The sequence below is a fragment of the Pleuronectes platessa genome, chromosome 5 (genome assembly GCF_947347685.1).
Source record: "Pleuronectes platessa chromosome 5, fPlePla1.1, whole genome shotgun sequence".
In the NCBI taxonomy this organism is placed as follows: Eukaryota; Metazoa; Chordata; class Actinopteri; order Pleuronectiformes; family Pleuronectidae; genus Pleuronectes; species Pleuronectes platessa.
Genome location: NC_070630.1, coordinates 16,460,241 through 16,480,183, shown reverse-complemented (window position 1 = coordinate 16,480,183; position 19,943 = coordinate 16,460,241). Strand labels below are relative to the sequence as shown.

At 42.6% G+C, this 19,943-nt stretch overlaps 1 protein-coding gene across 10 annotated transcripts in view; it reads left to right on the top strand.

Moving 5' to 3' along the window:
• Positions 1-6,942: 6,942 nt before the first annotated feature.
• Positions 6,943-19,943, top strand: part of LOC128439666 (arf-GAP with Rho-GAP domain, ANK repeat and PH domain-containing protein 1) — a 46,034-nt gene continuing 33,033 nt past the window's right edge. For 5 of the 10 annotated variants that reach the window (XM_053422045.1, XM_053422044.1, XM_053422043.1 and 2 more), the window contains exons 1-2: positions 6,943-7,100; positions 14,577-15,699. In XM_053422045.1, the coding sequence (XP_053278020.1) occupies positions 14,666-15,699 (1,034 nt within the window). In that variant the 5' untranslated portion in view covers positions 6,943-7,100; positions 14,577-14,665. Of the gene's footprint in view, positions 7,101-7,312; positions 7,507-14,576; positions 15,700-16,835; positions 17,199-17,309; positions 17,509-19,943 lie in introns of those variants that run through there. The other 5 variants (XM_053422049.1, XM_053422047.1, XM_053422041.1 and 2 more) reach the window with 4 other exon arrangements.

The window sequence follows — 19,943 nt, the reverse complement described above, 5'->3', positions numbered from 1 at the left end:
TTTCATAGTTTTAAGGTGGACAGTGAGAATGAAAGACTTAACTTGTTAAAGAAAACCTTATCCATCACTACCCCTTGCCTTTACTGTCGGAATGTTTATCAGACAGTGTGTAAAAATCCCTCAGATAATAATAAGGTGCCTCGGATCTCGGATGTAGTTGCTGAGTCTGCGTCTCTGCTTTCTCTTGCCATCTGTATATGAGACCGAGAGCTGTTGTGTTGCAGGTATGGCCTGCCCCTTTAAGGAAAGTTTGTAGTGTGTGACGTAGTGCACCAGGGTATTGTGGGAAAATACGCTAAAAGTGTGTTTATAAGGAGAAGTGACGGAGCACCTAGAGGTGATTCGAGTGTTGCTCCTGCTGTATATCCGAGAAATAAAGTGGCCGCATTCCAAGTAAAGAAACATCTCCTCCTCCTTATTCACGGAGCGGTCCGGACGGCTGGTTACCGGCCAGACAGCGAGCCAAGATAACCAGTGCCAGGGGCGGCTCCTGGTACAGGCGACATAGGAGACGGATTTATCATGACGTGACACATGCAATGTATAACAATACATTAACGTCACACCATCATCCTCTAACCCCGGGGACGCACCGGAGGTAGAAGCGCTGTGAAAAGCGCTCCGCCTCCTTTCCTCGCCCATGTTAAATACTTTGGCTGTTCGCATCGGCGGCGTAAAGGCCAATGTATGCTTCTCCGTTTTGACGGACACAGACAGATAGGACCGCCTTCTCCAACGTGGAACGCCCTCTCCGTGCCTCTCCGCGGCTCCTTGGAGAGCTTTTCGTGCAGCTCTCATTTTTCTAAAGGCCAATGTATGCTTCTGCGTTTTGACGGACACGGACAGATAGGACCGCCCTCTCCAACGTGGAACGCCCTCTCCGTGCCTCTCCGAGGCTCCTCGGAGAGCTTTTCGTGCCGCTCTCATTTTTCTAACTACACGTCGAAATGACGGACAGCCCACGGATAGCACTTGGCTGTGATTGGTCCGCTAACGCCAGCATTTCGGAATGGAAACTTCCTGTTCCATTCCCTACATCACAATAAACCAAAATCACAACTACGACTCTATGATTAATGTGACAAGTGTGTTAAGCCAGCGGCGTTGTCCGGCTGACGGTGGCTGGTTAGAGCACTTACAGCATGTGTGTACGGTCACATACGGTTATAACGAACTTTGATAACGGGGCTAGCGGGCTAGCCACCATGCTAACTGCGGTGGGAACAGTGCAAAAACCCGCTGACTTTAATCCCACGGCTCTCATGACACTGTTTCTCAAACACCGTCAGGTTAGAAGCAAACACTTGGTAGTAGTTAGTATCGGCTGTCCGTGCTGACTGTGTGTGGAAGCTGGGGGGAGCTAGCTGCCTCCGTGTAGCTTCAAGCTGTTGCAGCTGTTGAATTAGCAACGCAGTTTGGAAACAAGACCGGGGTACCGCTGCGCTAAGACACGATAACATAAGCATTATGACCCGCTGGGTGTCACTTTATTCAGCAAAAACTGTCGCGTCACCAACATCCTTTTTCTGTTAGTTGCCATCGTTCACTGTGTGTGAGGAGCCGGGAGGACGTAAATAAACCAGCGTGGACTTCTTCTATATACCTCATGAGGTAGGCTTCTCTAAGCTCGACTTCCATTTCGCCATCTACTGTTCTGGCGGTGAATTGTTTTCACAACAAAAAGGCTCGTAGAACTATAAATCAAAAAGGGTCCGTCCGATCCGTCCGTCAGTCATTCCGAAACGGACTCGGAGAAGCATACTAAAGGCCAATGTATGCTTCTGCGTTTTGACGGACACGGACAGATAGGACCGCCCTCTCCAACGTGGAACGCCCTCTCCGGGCCTCTCCGAGGCTCCTCGTAGAGCTTTTCGTGCAGCTCTCATTTTTCTAACTACACGTCGAAATGACGGACAGCCCACGGTTAGCACTTGGCTGTGATTGGTCCGCTAACGCCAGCATTTCGGAATGGAAACTTCCTGTTCCATTCCCTACATCACAATTAACCAAAATCACAACTACGACTCTATGATTAATGTGACAAGTGTGTTAAGCCAGCGGCGTTGTCCGGCTGACGGTGGCTGGTTAGAGCACTTACAGCATGTGTGTACGGTCACATGAGGTTATAACGAAACTTTGATAACGGGGGTAGCGGGCTAGCCACCATGCTAACTGCGGTGGGAACAGCGCACAAACCCGCTGACTTTAATCCCACTGCTCTCATGACACTGTTTCTCAAACACCGTCAGGTTAGAAGCAAACACTTGGTAGTAGTTAGTATCGGGTGTCCGTGCTGACTGTGTGTGGAAGCTGGGGGGAGGGGGGGGGGGGGGGCTAGCTGCCTCCGTGTAGCTTCAAGCTGTTGCAGCTGTTGAATTAGCAACGCAGTTTGGAAACAAGACCGGGGAACCGCTGCATTAAGACACGATAACACAAGCATTATGACCCGCTGGGTGTCACTTTATTCAGCAAAAACTGTCGCGTCATCAACATCCTTTTTCTGTTAGTTGCCATCGTTCACTGTGTGTGAGGAGCCGGGAGGACGTAAATAAACCAGCGTGGACTTCTTCTATATACCTCATGAGGTAGGCTTGTCTAAGCTCGACTTCCGTTTCGCCATCTACTGTTCTGGCGGTGAATTGTTTTCACAACAAAAAGGCTCGTAGAACTATAAATCAAAAAGGGTCCGTCCGATCCGTCCGTCCGTCATTCCAAAACGGACTCGGAGAAGCATACTGAAGGCCTGAGGCCTTAACTACACGTCGAAATGGCGGAGAGCCAACGGATAGCCCTAGGCTGTGATTGGTCAGCTAACGCCAGCATTTCGGGACATCATTATTTCTGGACCTCTAACTTCCTGTTTCATCCCCTAAATCACAATAAACCTAAATCACAACTACGACTCTATGATTAATGTGACAAGTGTGTTAAGCCAGCGTCGTTGTCCGGCTGACGGTGGCTGGTTAGAGCACTTACAGCATGTGTGTACGGTCACATACGGTTATAACGAACTTTGATAACGGGGGTAGTGGGCTAGCCACCATGCTAACTGCGGTGGGAACAGCGCAAAAACCCGCTGACTTTAATCCCACGGCTCTCATGACACTGTTTCTCAAACACCGTCAGGTTAGAAGCAAACACTTGGTAGTAGCTAGTATCGGGTGTCCCTGCTGACTGTGTGTGGAAGCTGGGGGGGGCTAGCTGCCTCCGTGTAGCTTCAAGCTGTTGCAGCTGTTGAATTAGCAACGCAGTTTGGAAACAAGACCGGGGAACCGCTGCGCACAGACACGATAACAAAAGCATTATGACCCGCTGGGTGTCACTTTATTTCAGCAAAACTGTCGCGTCATCAACATCCTTTTTCTGTTGTCATCGTTCACTGTGTGTGAGGAGCCGGGAGGACGTAAATAAACCAGCGTGGACTTCTTCTATATACCTCATGAGGTAGGCTTCTCTAAGCTCGACTTCCGTTGCGCCATCTACTGTTCTGGCGGTGAATTGTTTTCGGAACAAAAAGGCTCGTAGAACTATAAATCAAAAAGGGTCCGTCCGCTCCGTCCATCCGTCCTTCCGCAACGGACTCGGAGAAGCATACAGAGGCCTGTAGTGCCGGGAAGAACCAGGAAGCGCCGCAGCCGGCTACAGGTTTGCGTAGGTCACCTGTGAAGACCAGCATCATTTACCCCTGAACCAGCGCGGAGAAATGATGATGAAATGTAAAATTAAATATAAAAACATTAAATTAAATTAAATATATATATTTTTTAATTAAGTTAAATGGAGAAAAAAAAAAAAAGCCTAATGCGCACATTCTGCGCAGAAGGCCACTGCGCACGTTCTGCGCAGAAGCCCATTGCGCACATCCTGCACAGAAGCCCAATGCGCAGGAATTGCGCATTGGGCATATTTTTTATTTTTATTTTTTTAATTAAATTTTTTCCTGTTTTTATATTTAATTAATTTAAATTAACATAGTGTAAGATATTTTGCAATTAATAGGAGAAGTCCTGCCAATTTTAAGTGTAACATATTGCCAGTTGTAAAATGGGACAACAGTGGGTTACAAACCCCGGTCGCTCTTGTTATAGACCTAACGCTTGACCAACTAGGCCACTTCAGCTGATGGTGTCAATCATGAACTAAGCAAATTAAGTAGATGGACAAATTATCGTGTGTGTGTGTGTTTCAACTTAACTACATATATTTGACAGCCTTACTTAAAAGTTGATTTTATATTTCTGGCTTTTAGATACTGTATGAAACCTATTGTTAGAGAATAACCCAGTGGGGGGGGGAAATATTTTTTGAGAGAAGATTCTAGATTCATTCACTATACGGCTCAACAGAGCGATGAGTGATGGGTAACGTAGTGATAAGTCTAGTTAGTTGGTGTCGGTTAGGCTAAATCGCGGACATTTTACGGGCACTGAGCAACGACATGGTGAAAGCATACGATTTAGACAGCGTCTCTCCTGAGGAGAAAGTATTGAAATGTCCCGAGGGTCAGTGAACAGGTAGGGGTGGGGCACGTGAAAGTTCTAGGCCAATGGCTGTAGGGTTTTGTGGGATGCCAGGCTCTCATTGGCTGATGAGTTGGCGTATCAAGGGTGAATGAGGAAGGGGACAGTGGTGGTGGATGAGAGGAGTGTCAGAGTTACGAACAAGAAGCGTGTCATGTTCGCTGGACTTTAATAAAGTTACACATAAAGAGAGAAGTTTCCTGTCGTCTATACGCGAGGACGCTACAATATGAACGTGTTCACCGTTCAAATTCATTATTTGTCATTGAGTTGCGTTCAGTTCATCGTTCTCATAAAAGTGAACGTGTTCATTGAACTTGTTATTTTGCGTTCGTTTATGCACAACACTATTGCCAAGTCACAGAGGCAGTGTATTGTTCATACAGGCTGCCCAGTAGGACCCTTGACTGCAGCATTGAATCACAAATGTGACACACACATATATGCTTTCTTTCATTCATGTAAACTCCCGAATGGGATGAAGTGGTTCATAAATGTAGTAGTCTTCTGATACTTCATGATTTACAGCATACATCTGAGGCTATAGTTGATCTGCCTTATATCCAACTACCAGACTCTCTGAGGTTGAACAGTGCCCTCTTCTGGTTTCAATGGGACCCTACAACTGAGAAATCAGCAACCGCCTGGAGGTGCCACATCACTGCCACCACAACAGAGAGGAAATGACCTATATTCATAGTCATAGTGAAGACTAGATTGTTCTCAAGATTATACCTGTTCCTACCATCTGTTGGGCTCACGGACTGGACAGGAAGCCATTCATTTATTATTCAGCTTATATACTCCACTATCAAGAGGGAAACAAAATGAGATTTATGAATGAGATTTTGTGATTTTAAATAATCAGTGCTTACTAAATTTACCCAGGGAGCTTTAAAAACTCTGTTCAAATCATATAATATAAATTGAATATTACATAGTGTCACTACACATATTGTTTACACTGATGGCCCTCTATTGGAAATTATAGATACATTTGCACATGTACTGTATATATTCATCGTATCTACAGCTCTTGTTGTTTCCTCAGGGCATGTACAGGTCTTAACAAAATAACACACTCCACATAACAAAAGGACTCGGAAGTGCTGTTTTTATGAGAGATATTTATTGAATGTTTTTCTATTTTTAAATTAACATTATGTGGTTGAGAGATAATAATAATAATAATTACTAATAATATTAATAATAATGATGATAATGTACAGGTGTCTATCATCTGCATAACTATGGATACAAACATTGTGCTCTCTGATGATATCAACCAGTGGCAGCATGTACAGTTAAAATAATAAAATTCAGAGGAAGGTCCCTTGTGCAACCCCTAAACAGCTGTCACAGAACTTCCTCCCTCGAGTGTATGTTTTGATCATAGGACACTGTCAGACAGACCAACCAACTTCTCTACATGATAAGGATGTGGTGGTCAATAGTATCAAAAGCAGCACTCAGGTCAAAGAGGAATAGAATTAAAACCTTGTTCTCATCAGAGTTTAGTCTGAGGTCACTGATTATTTTAGTAAGTCCACTTTCAGTGCTGTGGTGGGCTCTAAAGCCAGTCCATAACTTTATTTGCACTAAAATGATTTATCAACAGTATCAACATTTCAAGATACAAATATATATATCTATCTATCTACACAGTGTAGAGTGTGATGAGGCACACAGTATTTTCAGTTCCATTTCAGCGTTTCAATCTGTGAAATCACATTAGAGGCAAACACTGTTACTGCTGTTTCCACAGTAGTTAGGTAAAACAATTACTCAAGTCAAGTTTGTGTTTAACAGAAAAACTATGAATCTGGAATTAATAATTCTTCAAGTCCAGTTTTCTGTCTTTTATCCAGGTCTAGACTATATTGATAGATACATTTATTAAGAAATTATTTTTCTATATATCTAAGAAGTATATGACAAAATGTGTGACATATGTCACCACTATTGATAGTTGTAGGCCTTATTGTCCAGACTGGTTTTCCGTTATTCTTCGTACATCAAGTGAACTCTGAAGAATCCCATGCTCTTATAATAGTGTGCCAGTGGAGATTTAATACTTTTTAATTTTCTGCCATAACCCTTAAAAGTTTAAAACATGAATGGAATGGAAAGCTTCCCCAGGCACGTGTCCTTTAAATCCCTTGGTGTGATCGGTCAGTGAGTCGGAGGGATCGGTCAGTGGGACAACAGGCAGTCAAAGGGCATTTTCACCAAAACAGTCCAGTCTTTGCAGGGGTCACATGACGGCCGCACGGAAGTTTTTGCTAAATTTGCTGCACCACTTTGGTCGCAGTCAACAGAGAACATCCGAAAAATTGCTGCACAATAAAACACCATCCCACTCATTATCAATGTATGTATTTACATTGAAGGGGCCAAACCGGAACTGGCTCTTCTCATTGTCTTGACCTTACTGGTGAAGCCTCTCCTGGATTTCAGCCGTGAGAAAAATTTTCTCATCTCCTTCGGCGTCGTAGTTGTCGACTTTAAATTCCGCCCACAAACTCTAACCCACAGCCTGTTTCAGGCACCGGACATTAGTGCACACCGGAACACGGCAAGGTACGTGAACGACAACAATTTCAAACTTTTCATTCCCGTAGAACTGCGACAAAAAGCGTTAAAACACCGGAGTGCTTCACACAGAGAGTGTGTTGTCCTGGGTACATGTCCGTTAGCTGGACGGAATAACGGTAGTTTAGTTTTACACGTAAACCAACGAGAACAGGAAAACCGCATCGAGAGCTCCCTTCAACCTGCTGAGTCCACTTCTGCTTTTTTCTAAAAGTCCACCAGAGAGGAGGAAATCAGTCCTGCTCCTCAGCTACTGGGAACTTGTGTTGGATTGTTTTTCTCTGCCGCCGTTCTCTCCCTCTCTCCAGGGCTTGTTGTTTATCCCCAAGTGGAATTCATTCGTTTTTAAGCAGTTTACATTGGATGGATCTGACCATAGGATCAAGTCGTTAAGGTAATGGCGGGGGTCATCCAGATGTTCCCCCCACTCAGCATCTGTGTGGTCAGCAGGTGCCAACAGGTGGTATTCCAGGTCTTTACTCCGTATCTCCTTCAATCTGCAGCTACAGCAGATCACACAGAAACACTTTGCTTATTTCTGCTTTTTTACGATGGTACACCCATATGTGCTATATGCTGAGTACGTATATAGACATGGTGTGATTAATAGTGAAACTGTGAAATTGTAATGGTCCCTGTCAGGGGAAACAGTTTTACCTTTTACATGTGCAATAATTATTTTTGCGACACCCTTGGGTTCTGTGTGATGTACAGAGGAAGACGCTTAGCCTGGGGGGTAAAACGTCTTAAAACAGACCAGTGGCTGATCTAGGATCTTTTCTAAACCGGGGGCCACATTCATGTACCACTCCTGATTCAGCAAGGTGCCCATTTAAGTACCTTTCTTGTTTACTGTTACCTGTACAGCTTTGAGCAAAGCTGCAAATCATTGAGTAGACTTAGACTTGTTCCTTGTTCAAGCACAGAGGGCACTTCTTTTAATTCTTAACGCATTTTCACATTTATTGTTACTGAGTGACTAGTTTATTTGAATCTGGTCCTGTGTTCTCAAATGGGACAGTGTTAAGTTTAAAAAAGGCATAGAGCCACATTGCTATCCTAGTACTGCTATACAATCCAGTAGGCAGTCTGATTTACCTTTAGCCTCAACTTTCTTCAAGTTCAGCCTCTATCGTTGATTATAAGACCAAAACAATTGATGACGCTAAGGCACACACCTGAAGTTAAGCCCATAACATCTGCTGGTGGCAGCTAACACCTGCTAACATACTGGTAGCTGGTAACTTAAATTATGCTGAAGATCTTCAAACGTACAAGGGACAGTCCCCAACTTGTCCTAAATCTTAAAAAAGAAAAAAACAACTACTGAAAGAACATGGGCAATTCAGCGGTCAATACGATTTCAGCTGGGGTCAGTGCCTCCAAAGACAATCCTGGATCCGCCCATGAAATGGACAAACTTCTCTACGACTAGATTGCTCATGCTCTTAAAATACAAGATGTAGTAAAGAGTTCAGCGTTCCCTCAAAAGCAGAACCTTTCAACCATGAAAACCATAAATAGCTGCCCCAAACACACCACTGTTCTGCATGGTTAATGAAACAGAAATGTTTTTTATCACTTCTGTATTAGATAATTTGAGCAAAGCACATGACTTACGAGGGTTATAAATATATGAACAGATGTAAATGCCGTTAAGAAATGATGTATGTGCCTTTTTGAAAAGCATTGCCATTCTCATAAAACATTAGAATGGCCCAACAATCCCATTAAATGGAATCTAGTCGCACCCAATTTCACACACTCGGATATCAGCCTACCAAGATCCATGCAATATTTTCAAGGAAATTAGAGAAAATGTTAAAAAAAAACACCCCATCTTGCAACGATAAAGGAAGCACTTAAAAATTCCAGAATCTGCCCCTTATTCCAGATCCACATCAAAATTAAATAGGTTCTATCTATGTTGGCCCACACCTCATCCTTCCACTAAGTTTCTTGGAAATAAGATCATTAGTTTTAGAGTAGTCCTACAAACTAACAAAAGACCAAATTGCATATACTATATCAATGTCCTAAATATGCCCAATACTTCTCATCAACAAAGTATTCCTTGGGAAAATCCGTGAAAATGTTTAAAACATCCTGTCGAGCAATGTTAAAGAAAGTGGGGAAAAAAACATAAACCGTGGGTCCCCCTTTCCAGGACCACCCCCAAATTTAATGAGCCCTCTCTTGGCCCATGTCCCATCAGTCCACATAGTTTCATTGAAATCTGTACAGTAGTGTTTGTGTAATCCATGCTGACAAATAAATAAAGAGCGAGAGGGAGGGCGAGGTAATGACCCACTTAATGTTGTTTATGGGGAATGTGAAAGTAGCTATCAAAGAGCATCAAGGACATGCTGACTTTGTTCTGTAGTGGAACCTGGTGATCGAGGAGCTTGACTGTTTGTTTTTTGCCTACTGACAGCCACATAATTTAGTGTTACAGTTTTTTTTTTATTAAAGCACAGACTTAACCTTTCCTTTTGTGTCAGTATAAAAGCTAACGTATGCTAAATTTACCTAATTCACATTCATAATCCTAATTTCGATGGATTTTACTTTTACAGAGAATGCACGTTACAATTTTCAAGTTACAGCGGACAGCTTTGTCTCTCTTTATCCTCCGTCCGTCTTTCTCCCCGTCTTTGTCTCCCTCTCTATTGTCTCACACCCTCACATGATTACTTGCCACTGAATCACTCTGTTATGAGGTGCATGGGAGAGAGGACATATGGAGCAGCTTGACCGTAAAATAACACAGGCAGGATGAAGGTTGTGCAAGAAGTGAGTAACCGGAGGCTGTGGCTGAGATTATGCTAAGACTGTTGTGACTAAAATTCTCGTGTAAATTAGATTAGCTTTTTTTTTTTTTAAAGTGAGCAGTTTCTAGAAGTAGAACATTAAAGATGTTGTGAGGTATATTTTGCAAACATTATTCAAACTACTTAACACAGGAGTTGGTGGATGTACTTTGTACTGAAGCTGTTCAGCAGTGAGCTGAGAGGTGTTTCCAATATTGTGTCCAGTTTTTAGGATTAGTTGTAATCTTGTTTTAAAGATTCAGCATCTGAGGTTTGACCCAGAACTTCAGGACTTGTGGATGATGACAAGAAGCAATTGACTCCTATAGGTAAATGTGGTAATTAATGGAGTACTGCCTTGGGAAACATCCTTCTGAGAGATGTTGAAGCCCTGAGAGTCAGAGGCATGTGCGTTTGAGTGAGTAATGTTTGTGTGTGGACACACATTGGCTTGTTCACATTGTGTGAATGTGGTTCTTTACTGGCAGGACTGAGTCACTACTCAGTCCTTATTGAAAGTGGACTGAAAGCAGCAGTGTGTTCGGGGGGTGGGTATGAGTCATGACCTCATGACCTCTTTGTGATTATGCCATGGTACTTCAATCATTGTCAGGACCAGTTACAGGCTTTATGGAGTGGGGACATTTTGGGAAAGTAGGGAAATTGTTTTGCTTGGTTCACACAACCTCAAACGACTGTTTGTGGGTTCAGACCTGGTTTTAGGGTTCAGGTCAGATGGGTTTGAGTACAGTCGCGACACATACATGCTTCACGCTCTTACTGTATGTGCTCTCCAAGTAGGCACACAGAGAGGACAGGTAAAGAGACACACAGGGCTGGTGCTATTTTCATGTAGCTGCCATTCTGTTCAAGCAATGTATTTTTTTGTCATGGTTGCTTTACAGTATTTGTCGACATCAAAGAGAGATTGGAAATATGAGGAGAGAGATTTGAGCTGAGCTGTATTTGAGCTGAATACTTCCTATGGGCCTGAATAAGTCTTGACCTGTCTTGCAAGTATGAAGACCTAACCAGTTAATTAAGTGTTTTACAAATGCCAGTGAAAGTTTGTGAGACACATCCTTTTACCTGTTTTCACATTGTCTGATGAGTCACCCATAGACTGCATTTAAAGACGGATGACATGTCAGCACCCCAAAAGTGAAGCCAAATCATCTCCATGTTAGTGGTAGGGGCATGGGCCAAACTAAAATGTCAAAGTACACGCCAAATAAATTATTCTTAAAGATGGTTTGTGTCATTTTAGATACTTCTTATCACACTGATGTTTTCTTTTTGCTAGTAAATTTGGTTTAAATTAGTTATTTGATGCTATAAAGACATTGAAAACATCATGATTGAGAGCAGAGACTGACTCGTGATCGGTCCAGCACATGTAATGTTTGGACATTGTTACTGCAGCTTCACGCAATTATCACAAATGCGCAGACTCTGACTCCAAAGCGTGAAATGGTGCCCCCTGTACCCGGGATATTTTATCTTCCTTTTTGTACAATGGGGAGGATTCTAACCTGACATTGGCAGCACTAATAATTGTAAAAGAGAGAAAATTTAACATGGCATAATAAAAAAACGGAATATGATTCCTTAAAATTTATTTCTATAGCACCCAAATGTTTACTATCAATCACAGACACACAACATTATTAGTTGCGCACTTGTTTGAAGGGGTTTATGACTAGTCTTGAACAGTGAGCCCCCACCTTGTGTTTTCTTCTTGTGTGTGTGTGTCTGTATGTGTGTGTTTGTGTGTGTGTAAGTGTGCACTTGCCTGGGCAACAGAATGACCCATTGTGCAGGCAGCACAGAGACCCTGTTATTGGCACTTTTCTGAGTGGGAGGGAGGGACGGACTAAGAAGGAGAGAGTGGAGATAAATAAATTGAAATGACCAGAGAGTAAAATGCTCGTTTCTACCACTTTTGTTTCCCAATGCCACACTCACACACACACACACACACACACACACACACACACACACACATTCAACTAGCTGGTCTCTTGATATTTGTCCAAACACAATGTTTATTTTTATCCTCAGCACTTTGGACCAGAAAGCCCTTAATCAGCTCTTTTGTGTGAGTGTATATGTGAGTCTGGTATTACTGAGGTTGTGGGGACCTTATAGCTGCATATGGAGGACTCGTCACAACAACATAAATCACTAATTACCAGAACATTTCAAATGGAAGACAAGTTTTAAGGTTAACGTAAGGGTTAGGCAGGTACTAATAATGGTAAAGGCTAGAGTAATGCTGCAGGTAATGTTTGTTAATCAATGAAATACCCTGTGAAGTCATGGATGAGAGTGGTGAGTCTGCTATGCAGTGTGTGTTTGTGGCAGCTGAAGACCAGACAGTTTCTTAGCTTTCTCAGTTCCTCAATTCAAAAATAGGAAGTGCGACTACCTTTTCATCAGAAAGATTAGAGCAACTTCACACGGACCTCAAGCCTCTGCGGCCTCGTTCGAGCAAGTGTTTGACAGGAAATACTCTCATTTTAACACACTCACATACTGCTGAATAGTGTTTTTGTGTCTGGACATTTTGGGTTATTCTTTGCTCCCTCACTTCTAAGTAGCAACTGTCAGTATTTATCTCTTTGCATGGGCTGCTGCTTGTCAGGTAGCTAATGTTCATGTGTGCATGCACTGTGTATGCAACAGCAACTGTCAGCTACAGTTATTTGTATCCTAACTAAATACAATTACAGAAAAGTAATTTAATCGTGATCTTATTTTATATTTCATTTGAAATGAAAATGAAGAGGACGTCTACAAAAGGAAGGTCCCCTTTACACAGTGTAAGCAAGATACAAGATACATTTGTATTGATCCCAAACACATGAACAGTCACACTACATGCAGATGAGGGAAATTTGTACTCTGCTTTTGACCCATCTGGTGAACATCGCAGGACACACAGAGCAGTGGGCAGCCATGCACGGCACCCAGGGAGCAGATGTTGGGGGAGTAAGGTGCCTTGCTCAGGGGCACTTAGACAGTGGGGGTAGGGAGAGTCCTCTTTGGACTTTCGAGCAGATCCAGGGTTTGTCCATCCAGGTATTTTTTTTATTGTCACTGCGAGGAGTCGAACCAGAGACCTTCCGGTCTGATGTCCGTAACTTTCTGCCCATAGTCCAATTTTTCTGCCACTGACACTAGTCCACCGCCTGTCTGGAATAGCAGATAGTTATATCTAATATCTTGCTTAGAAACAAACAAATCTTTGGCAGAGTTAATGAGACTATAGTTTTAGTAACTACCTTTGAAACACACCAGCTCCTGTACCCTGTGATACTTGAATGCCATGGCTAAAAAAACTACTGTTAGCATAGTAGTCCTCCAGTCAGGTGAGGAATTGTACTAGTGGCAGTGGCACTAGTGGCATTTAGGTGATATAAAAGAAGTGGCAACAACATCTACATGTATTCAATTGCAAATCTTTGCTCTGGCACTGACCCAATGCTGTGTATTAACAAAGATAGCTGTGTAAACTGATTAGTTTGTGTGTGTGTTTAGGACACACTGTATTTATATGGTTTATGTCTTGGCAAGCAGCAGCTACAGGCAGAGTGATAAAACACAGTGACTGCAGTGGGTGTTTAAATATTGTTTTTGACAGCAGCAAATTGTTATTGCAGTGTCAAAATTCATTTATGTGATGGCTTCAGTTTATTCATCACAGCTGTCCTCACTGAGCTGTTGCTTACTGTCAGGCAGGCTATCATCACGTGAAGGCTTGGAGCTGGTACTGTCTGCTATTTGTGAATTAAAGCCTTGAGAGGGAAAATCGAGAGACTAGGACCGTTTGAGCGCTATCATGATACATTATTCATGTCCTAAAACATTCTGGATTAGAGAAATAAAACCTTGAGTGGATGGTATGTGAGTGTTGATGGAGAGGAATGGGTCGGCTTTGTGGGAAGCTGGCCTTGATTCCACTTATGCAGCATTCAAGAGTATGGTAGAAACAAATGTGAAAATGCAGTGTGTTCCAAAACTTGTCAATGACACTTCCTCCTATAGTTGGTGTGCTTGTGTTGAATTCAAGTGTGGTTTAGCCGATGGCTGCTTAAAAGAAATGCTTGACGTAAAGTAATATTAAACAAGACATGTCTTCTGTTGAAGCTGTTGAAAATGACAGGGCAGATCAAAATGACTAAACTACCCTGGGATCTTACTATCAAGGGGTTGAATTCCTCTTTTACTTGGGTGAGAATCATCACCCTCTTCTCACACACACAGACACAAACGCACACAGTGATGTTTGTCTGTCTGTAAATTAGCAAGAATACGCAAACATTTTTTGGAAGGATAAACATGAAACTTGGTAAGCACAGGGACAACGCGCAACAGAGTCTGAGTGAAACCTGCACAGTCTATAGAGTGAAAGAGAGTTTTTTTGCCTGAGAAAGAGAACTACAGTACATTACAATCCACTTACGGGTACGCACACAGCTGCCAATGAAACTATGAGTTGTTTTCATGTACACTAAAAAACTTTATGGGCGAAAGCATAAGCAAGTGAGAAATAGAGCTGAGTTTACACAAGTGCTATTTTTAGTTTGTTCCTCTTGAAAACCTCTTCTTATGTTGATGTGTTTCCCCCCCCCCCCCCCCCCCCCTCTCACAGGATTTGTAAACCATGATCTAAATTGTCAAAGTCTGCATTTTCTCTGCGGATGTGGACTTGCCCTCACGCCTGCTTCACTCACACACATCATGTCTCAGTCGGAGTGCTGTGCAGATGTATGGGACTGGTTATGTGTTCTTCATCTGGAGCAGTACTCTGAGGCATTTCGGAACGCCGGGCTGGCTACACCCCGGCAGTGTCGCAACCTCACACCAGATCAGCTGGAGCGAATGGGCATCACCCTGCCGGGTCACCAGAGACGCATCCTGGCTAGCTTGAACAAAACGCATGGTAATCATGACACGCAATCTGACACGCACAGTCGGCCTCTAATGTCTGAGAGGGATCAGCGATCTGAGGAAACAGGACATGCTAAAGTGTTACACAGAGAGAGACCTGTACCTCTCCCGGTGGAGAAAAAACCTCTCTTTAAGCCAACGGAGAAAGAAGATGGAGAGACATCGGACCCTACTCCCAGAGATAGAGAGAAACCAGTCCCTAAGGAGAGACAAGTGTCCAGAATGAAAGAGGAAAATGAAGGAGGAGAGAAGAAGTCGGTTCTTGAACAAAGACAAACAGCACCTGGACAAAGCAAAAACAAAGAAGGGGATGGAGGGGTAGATAGAGAGAGGGAGAAACCTGTGCCTAAAGAGAGGACTAAGTTTCGCTCTAGTGCTCCAGTGGACTGTCCCCCCGGCCCTCTTGTCTCTCCAATGTCTGAAACCCCTTTACCCCCTGTCCCCCCACGAAGCACCCCCAACTGCCCTCCACAGTGCTTTATGTCTGCCCTGAGCCCCTCCCCTCCTGCCCGTACCCCCGTCTCCCCTAAACTCCACAGACGTGATGTTAAAGCTCCAGCTGCACCGAGCGTGTCCCCCTGTTTAACCCCCACCAGAACCCCTACCCATACTTCTACACAAGCCCGGCCACAGACTTTAGGCATTCAGCCGGCTGCCCAACATCTGGTAATCGATGGAGGGAAAAAAATGTCACCGGTTTCTCCCATTGCCTCTCAAAGCCACGACAGAAATGCTCCTCCTCTCCCTCCAAAAGCAGGGGGAGTACCTAAAGGCCCTCCACCAATCCCGCAGAGGTTTCCTGCACAGTCTCCCCGAGCTCACAGGTGAGACTGTTTTCTTAAATGGATGTTAAAGCAGCTTATCTGGAGTGTCTTGAGTTTTCTGTTTGGCTGTCTGTGAACTTAGTACACACACAATGTTTCACTCGTGGATCTTGTGACCTCACTATGAGCAGGTGAAGGGGTGTGTGACAGCTCTTTTCCTATTTTTTTTTTTATCAAAACTACTTCTTCTTTCCTGTCACATTGATTACATCTGTCATTTATTCAATTATAGCAATGTAGAGAAAACTGCACAACAGAATAACTTGGTTTAGATTAGCCCAAACGTGTTCCTGTGTGCTCCGACAGACTGAGGGTTCTCACCCCCTCAGTTTACTGGCTGCATTTACTTTTAAATAGATTGGTATTTAAAGAGTATCTCTAATATATAAAAATATATTTTTAATTGATGGTACAATATCTAAGCAAAATGAAAGTGAGTAATGTGATTGATTGTCTGTAGTGTGTGTGTGTGTTTTAGAATTTTTTAATCAAACCTTTGTTCCATTTCAGAGGATAGTGCTGCCCCCTATTGGGTAAGCTGGTAAAATGCATCACTTCATATTTAAGTTAAAGTTTTTTATAATAAATGATAATAAAACTTGATTTACAAAATCAAGTTTTAATAAATAAAACAGAAAAATACAAAAACAAAAAAAGATAGATAATATAAAAGAAAAATATTATACCATTAAAAACCAAAAGCCTGGTCACTCTTACATAATTACTAGCCCTGACTTAGGAATTATAGTACAAAGTGTTGGTTGGAAGTTCTTAAAACAGTTTAGACACAGATATCGTTATTAGTGACTTTTAAACACTTCCTGAAATCAAAATTACACTTCCTGATACTGAAATACTGAATCACACTGCCTGACTGAGTGGACCTAAAACTCAGTGGCCTAGTTGTAAACAGAAATATATGAACATGCTTGTAAGACTGAATGCAGTTTGTGTTGTAGTTGTGTCTGTCTGACCACTTGAGGGTGTGCATTGTTTCCACAGGATCCATTGTAAACCTTCTCTTAACAATTGTGTATGCACGTTTAATATGTCACACCGGAGCATTGTGTCACCAGCGTTGCTTCAGGGGTTTGAATTCTGTTATGAGTAACATGAGCATGCGCTGTGCCTTCGTTTTTTAAGAGAAGCTGGCTGTAGAAAGAAGGGAAGTTACAATGGAGAACACAGGGTGTTTTAAAACCTCTCCTCATCATGAGCCTCTGTGACACAGCGGATAAAAGAGAGAAAGAGATAAAAAGGAAAAACAGTTATTTATTACCAGGAAGTACCTTCAGATTATTTGTGACCAGCAAATAATCACATTCACTTGTTGCTGTTGTGTTTCCTCGCCTTTGCACTTGGCTGCCTCCTCCCATTTCTTGTTTAGCCTGTCATTTCCTCCTACCCTTTTTTTTCTCCCCTCTCCCCTCTCTTCTGCGATGTGTGTCTGATGTATCATCATCACTGAAGTGGACTCCTTTTTGGATATGTCGAGACAGGTAATGCTGATAGAAACCATATCTCTACACGTCTCTTGTCTGTCTGTACTTGTTTTTTAACAGGTGCTCCTGTTTCACTCCTCACTCTGTTCTCGCTACGTCAGTGTTTCAAAACAGGAAGCTTTGTTTTATCTGCTGTGATCATGTTTTGTGCTCCTCGGTGTGCAGCCCCAGTTTTCTACTATCTGTGCCTTTTAGTGGGACTTGTGTTATGTTTACATGAGTTTATTTGACTTTCATTAGAGTAAGTGTAAGTTGGCTTTGTCCTGGGGCTGTACATCCTGGAGAACTGCCAACGGTGTTGACATTGGTGAGTTACCTGTCTGTCAGTGAAGAATACCAAAGCAGGGAAATAAGATATGGTAAAGGAATCCTTGGTGTATTTAGTTGTCATTGAGGTCTTTACTGCTCTTTACTTTATTGTTATATTTCCCCTCTTGTCAATTACATACTGACTGTTTCTATATACAAAAGTATTGAATTATGTGTGGACTAAATTGGTGTTGCTCTGATGTAGCAAACTGCTAACTCTAACTCTTAACACATGGATGCTGTTGCAAGAAACACTCATGTGCCTCTTCGTGCATTAACACCATTGCTCATGGGAAGCTGTTGTCTGTTGATCTTGGGTTATAAAGTTGAATATTTCCCCAGACTTTTAAGTTAACGTACATGTGGGGGAGAAAGGAATAGTCATTGTTTCTTCAGCCTATACTGTCATCTGTAAGCTAGCAGGGAGCAAGTTAAATATAGCATGCCGCTAGTTCTCTTCCTCTGACAAGAAGGAACTGTGTCAATAGGTCAGTTTCCTGCCTTTGTACGTTTTCCGTATCATTTTCTAATGTATTATTCAACAGAACTAAGAAATAACTCTTATTTATTTATAAATTTAAGTCTAAATTAGTCTGCATCAGTCCTTAGTATATTTCTTATAACTGAGCCTCATTTGATTTGTTTGAATGCTGCTTTACAGCCAGTATGTCAAATCTAGGGCAATCTACAACCGGCTGTCTATAACAATAACAACTTCATTAGGTTATTAAAGTCATAAAGTTAAGTACTTTAACTGACTGAACTGCCATCTTGAGGGTTTTCACATACACTCTGAATTGTATAAACTAAAATTATATTTTTTCAACTACTAACTGACTCCGAGTTGGCTAAATTAAGGATTTTTGTCTCACATTTTGTCAAGCTAAAAATACTGTTTAGCATTGTTGTGTTACCGATATCTTTTATTATTTTCAAAACGTAAATGGTTTAAATGAGAAGAAAATAAACATAGGAAGGAGGAATAAAGAGGAAGTTTCTCAATACTGGATGGACGGGAACCTGTTTGCTCACTCTGGACTTTCCCATCAACAAGGGTTATCCTGTTGTCCATCTTTCTCATTCTGAATAATGCGTTATCTCAGGAGCGCTTCAGAGGAATTCAACAGAATATCTTAGGAAAACCTGAGGGAATTCCTTAAAATTTGCTCCATGGATGTGTTATCCTCTATATGTTAGCCGTTAGGATCCTATGTGAGTGTGTTGCATTGAGGAAGACCTGATCATACTGTTGAATTTTAGTGTGCAGCAGTTTTGATTCATTGTTGATCAATGTAATTAGATTACCCGGAATGGCTCGCTACTATTAAATGTTAGGCCTCGCTCCTTCATGCTCACCTGCTAACATTTAATTCACCCCCTGCGGTGTGTGTGCAGCTTACTTGAATGGTATGAGTTACTTAGCTATGTGCAGGCAGACCATGTGAGGTTATGGATCACTCACACTTTTCAGCCAAATTCCTGACCTCTTCCACCCAAAGGCCCATGAACCATGGCACCGTCTGTTCGGCGCCCCCTCCAGCCATGCCTGGCTCCGAGCTGGACTATCTTGGACGTTGTCACATAGTTCCAGTTCAGAGGTGATGCGGAAGAGTCCCCATGCATAGTGAAGTAGAGAAAAATAGTCACTTTAGCCGCCATCAGCTGCCGTTGCACTCCTTGGTCAATGACACCACTACGTGTTTCAAGTTGTACACGAAAAAGGGAGTTAAGCCCACCCCCTGTGTGGAGAGTCAGTGTTTCCCTTCCAGCTCGCTCTACACCTCAACCCAGAAATAAACCATCACCTCAATCGTGTTTCAGTCTGACTTTCTTGAGTGGGAGAACTTTTGTTACCTTTCCAGTGTTAACTTCTAGAACGGGCTCATTTGACAATGGGAGTTCAATCTTAAATCATAACATTTTTGCTCTTTCACTCTATATGTTATGACTTTGAAGCCACAAACTAACACATTAAGTAGGATTTTCATTAAACGTATTGGCAAGCGTAGTTAGATGTAAGATAATTACTCTGTAAAACCGGTTCCCATAAGGCCTAGCATGTCGTTCTACTGGGAAAGCTCTTCTGTCTTTGCATGGTGATAAACCCAGTCATGAAGATTCTTGGCACTCTCACCATCAGAATATTTCAGCACAGAATATTGTATGATTGGTATGCCGTAACACCTGTAGTGCACACACTGTGTTTGTGTATGTGTCATGGGGGATCCAGAGGTATGCTGTGTTTACATGGGGATGGTATCTTACAAAGTGGTGCAGGTTCAGACTTGCTGCGGAAGCCATAGGTTTAGAGAGAACACAGTCCGGAGGAGAGCAGAGGGACGCCAGTTGACACAGTTCTGGGATCAATTCTCGGACAAATGAAGAAAGTCCAGGCTCCGAAGCATCGGTCAATAATGTGAACTCTGGTTACCG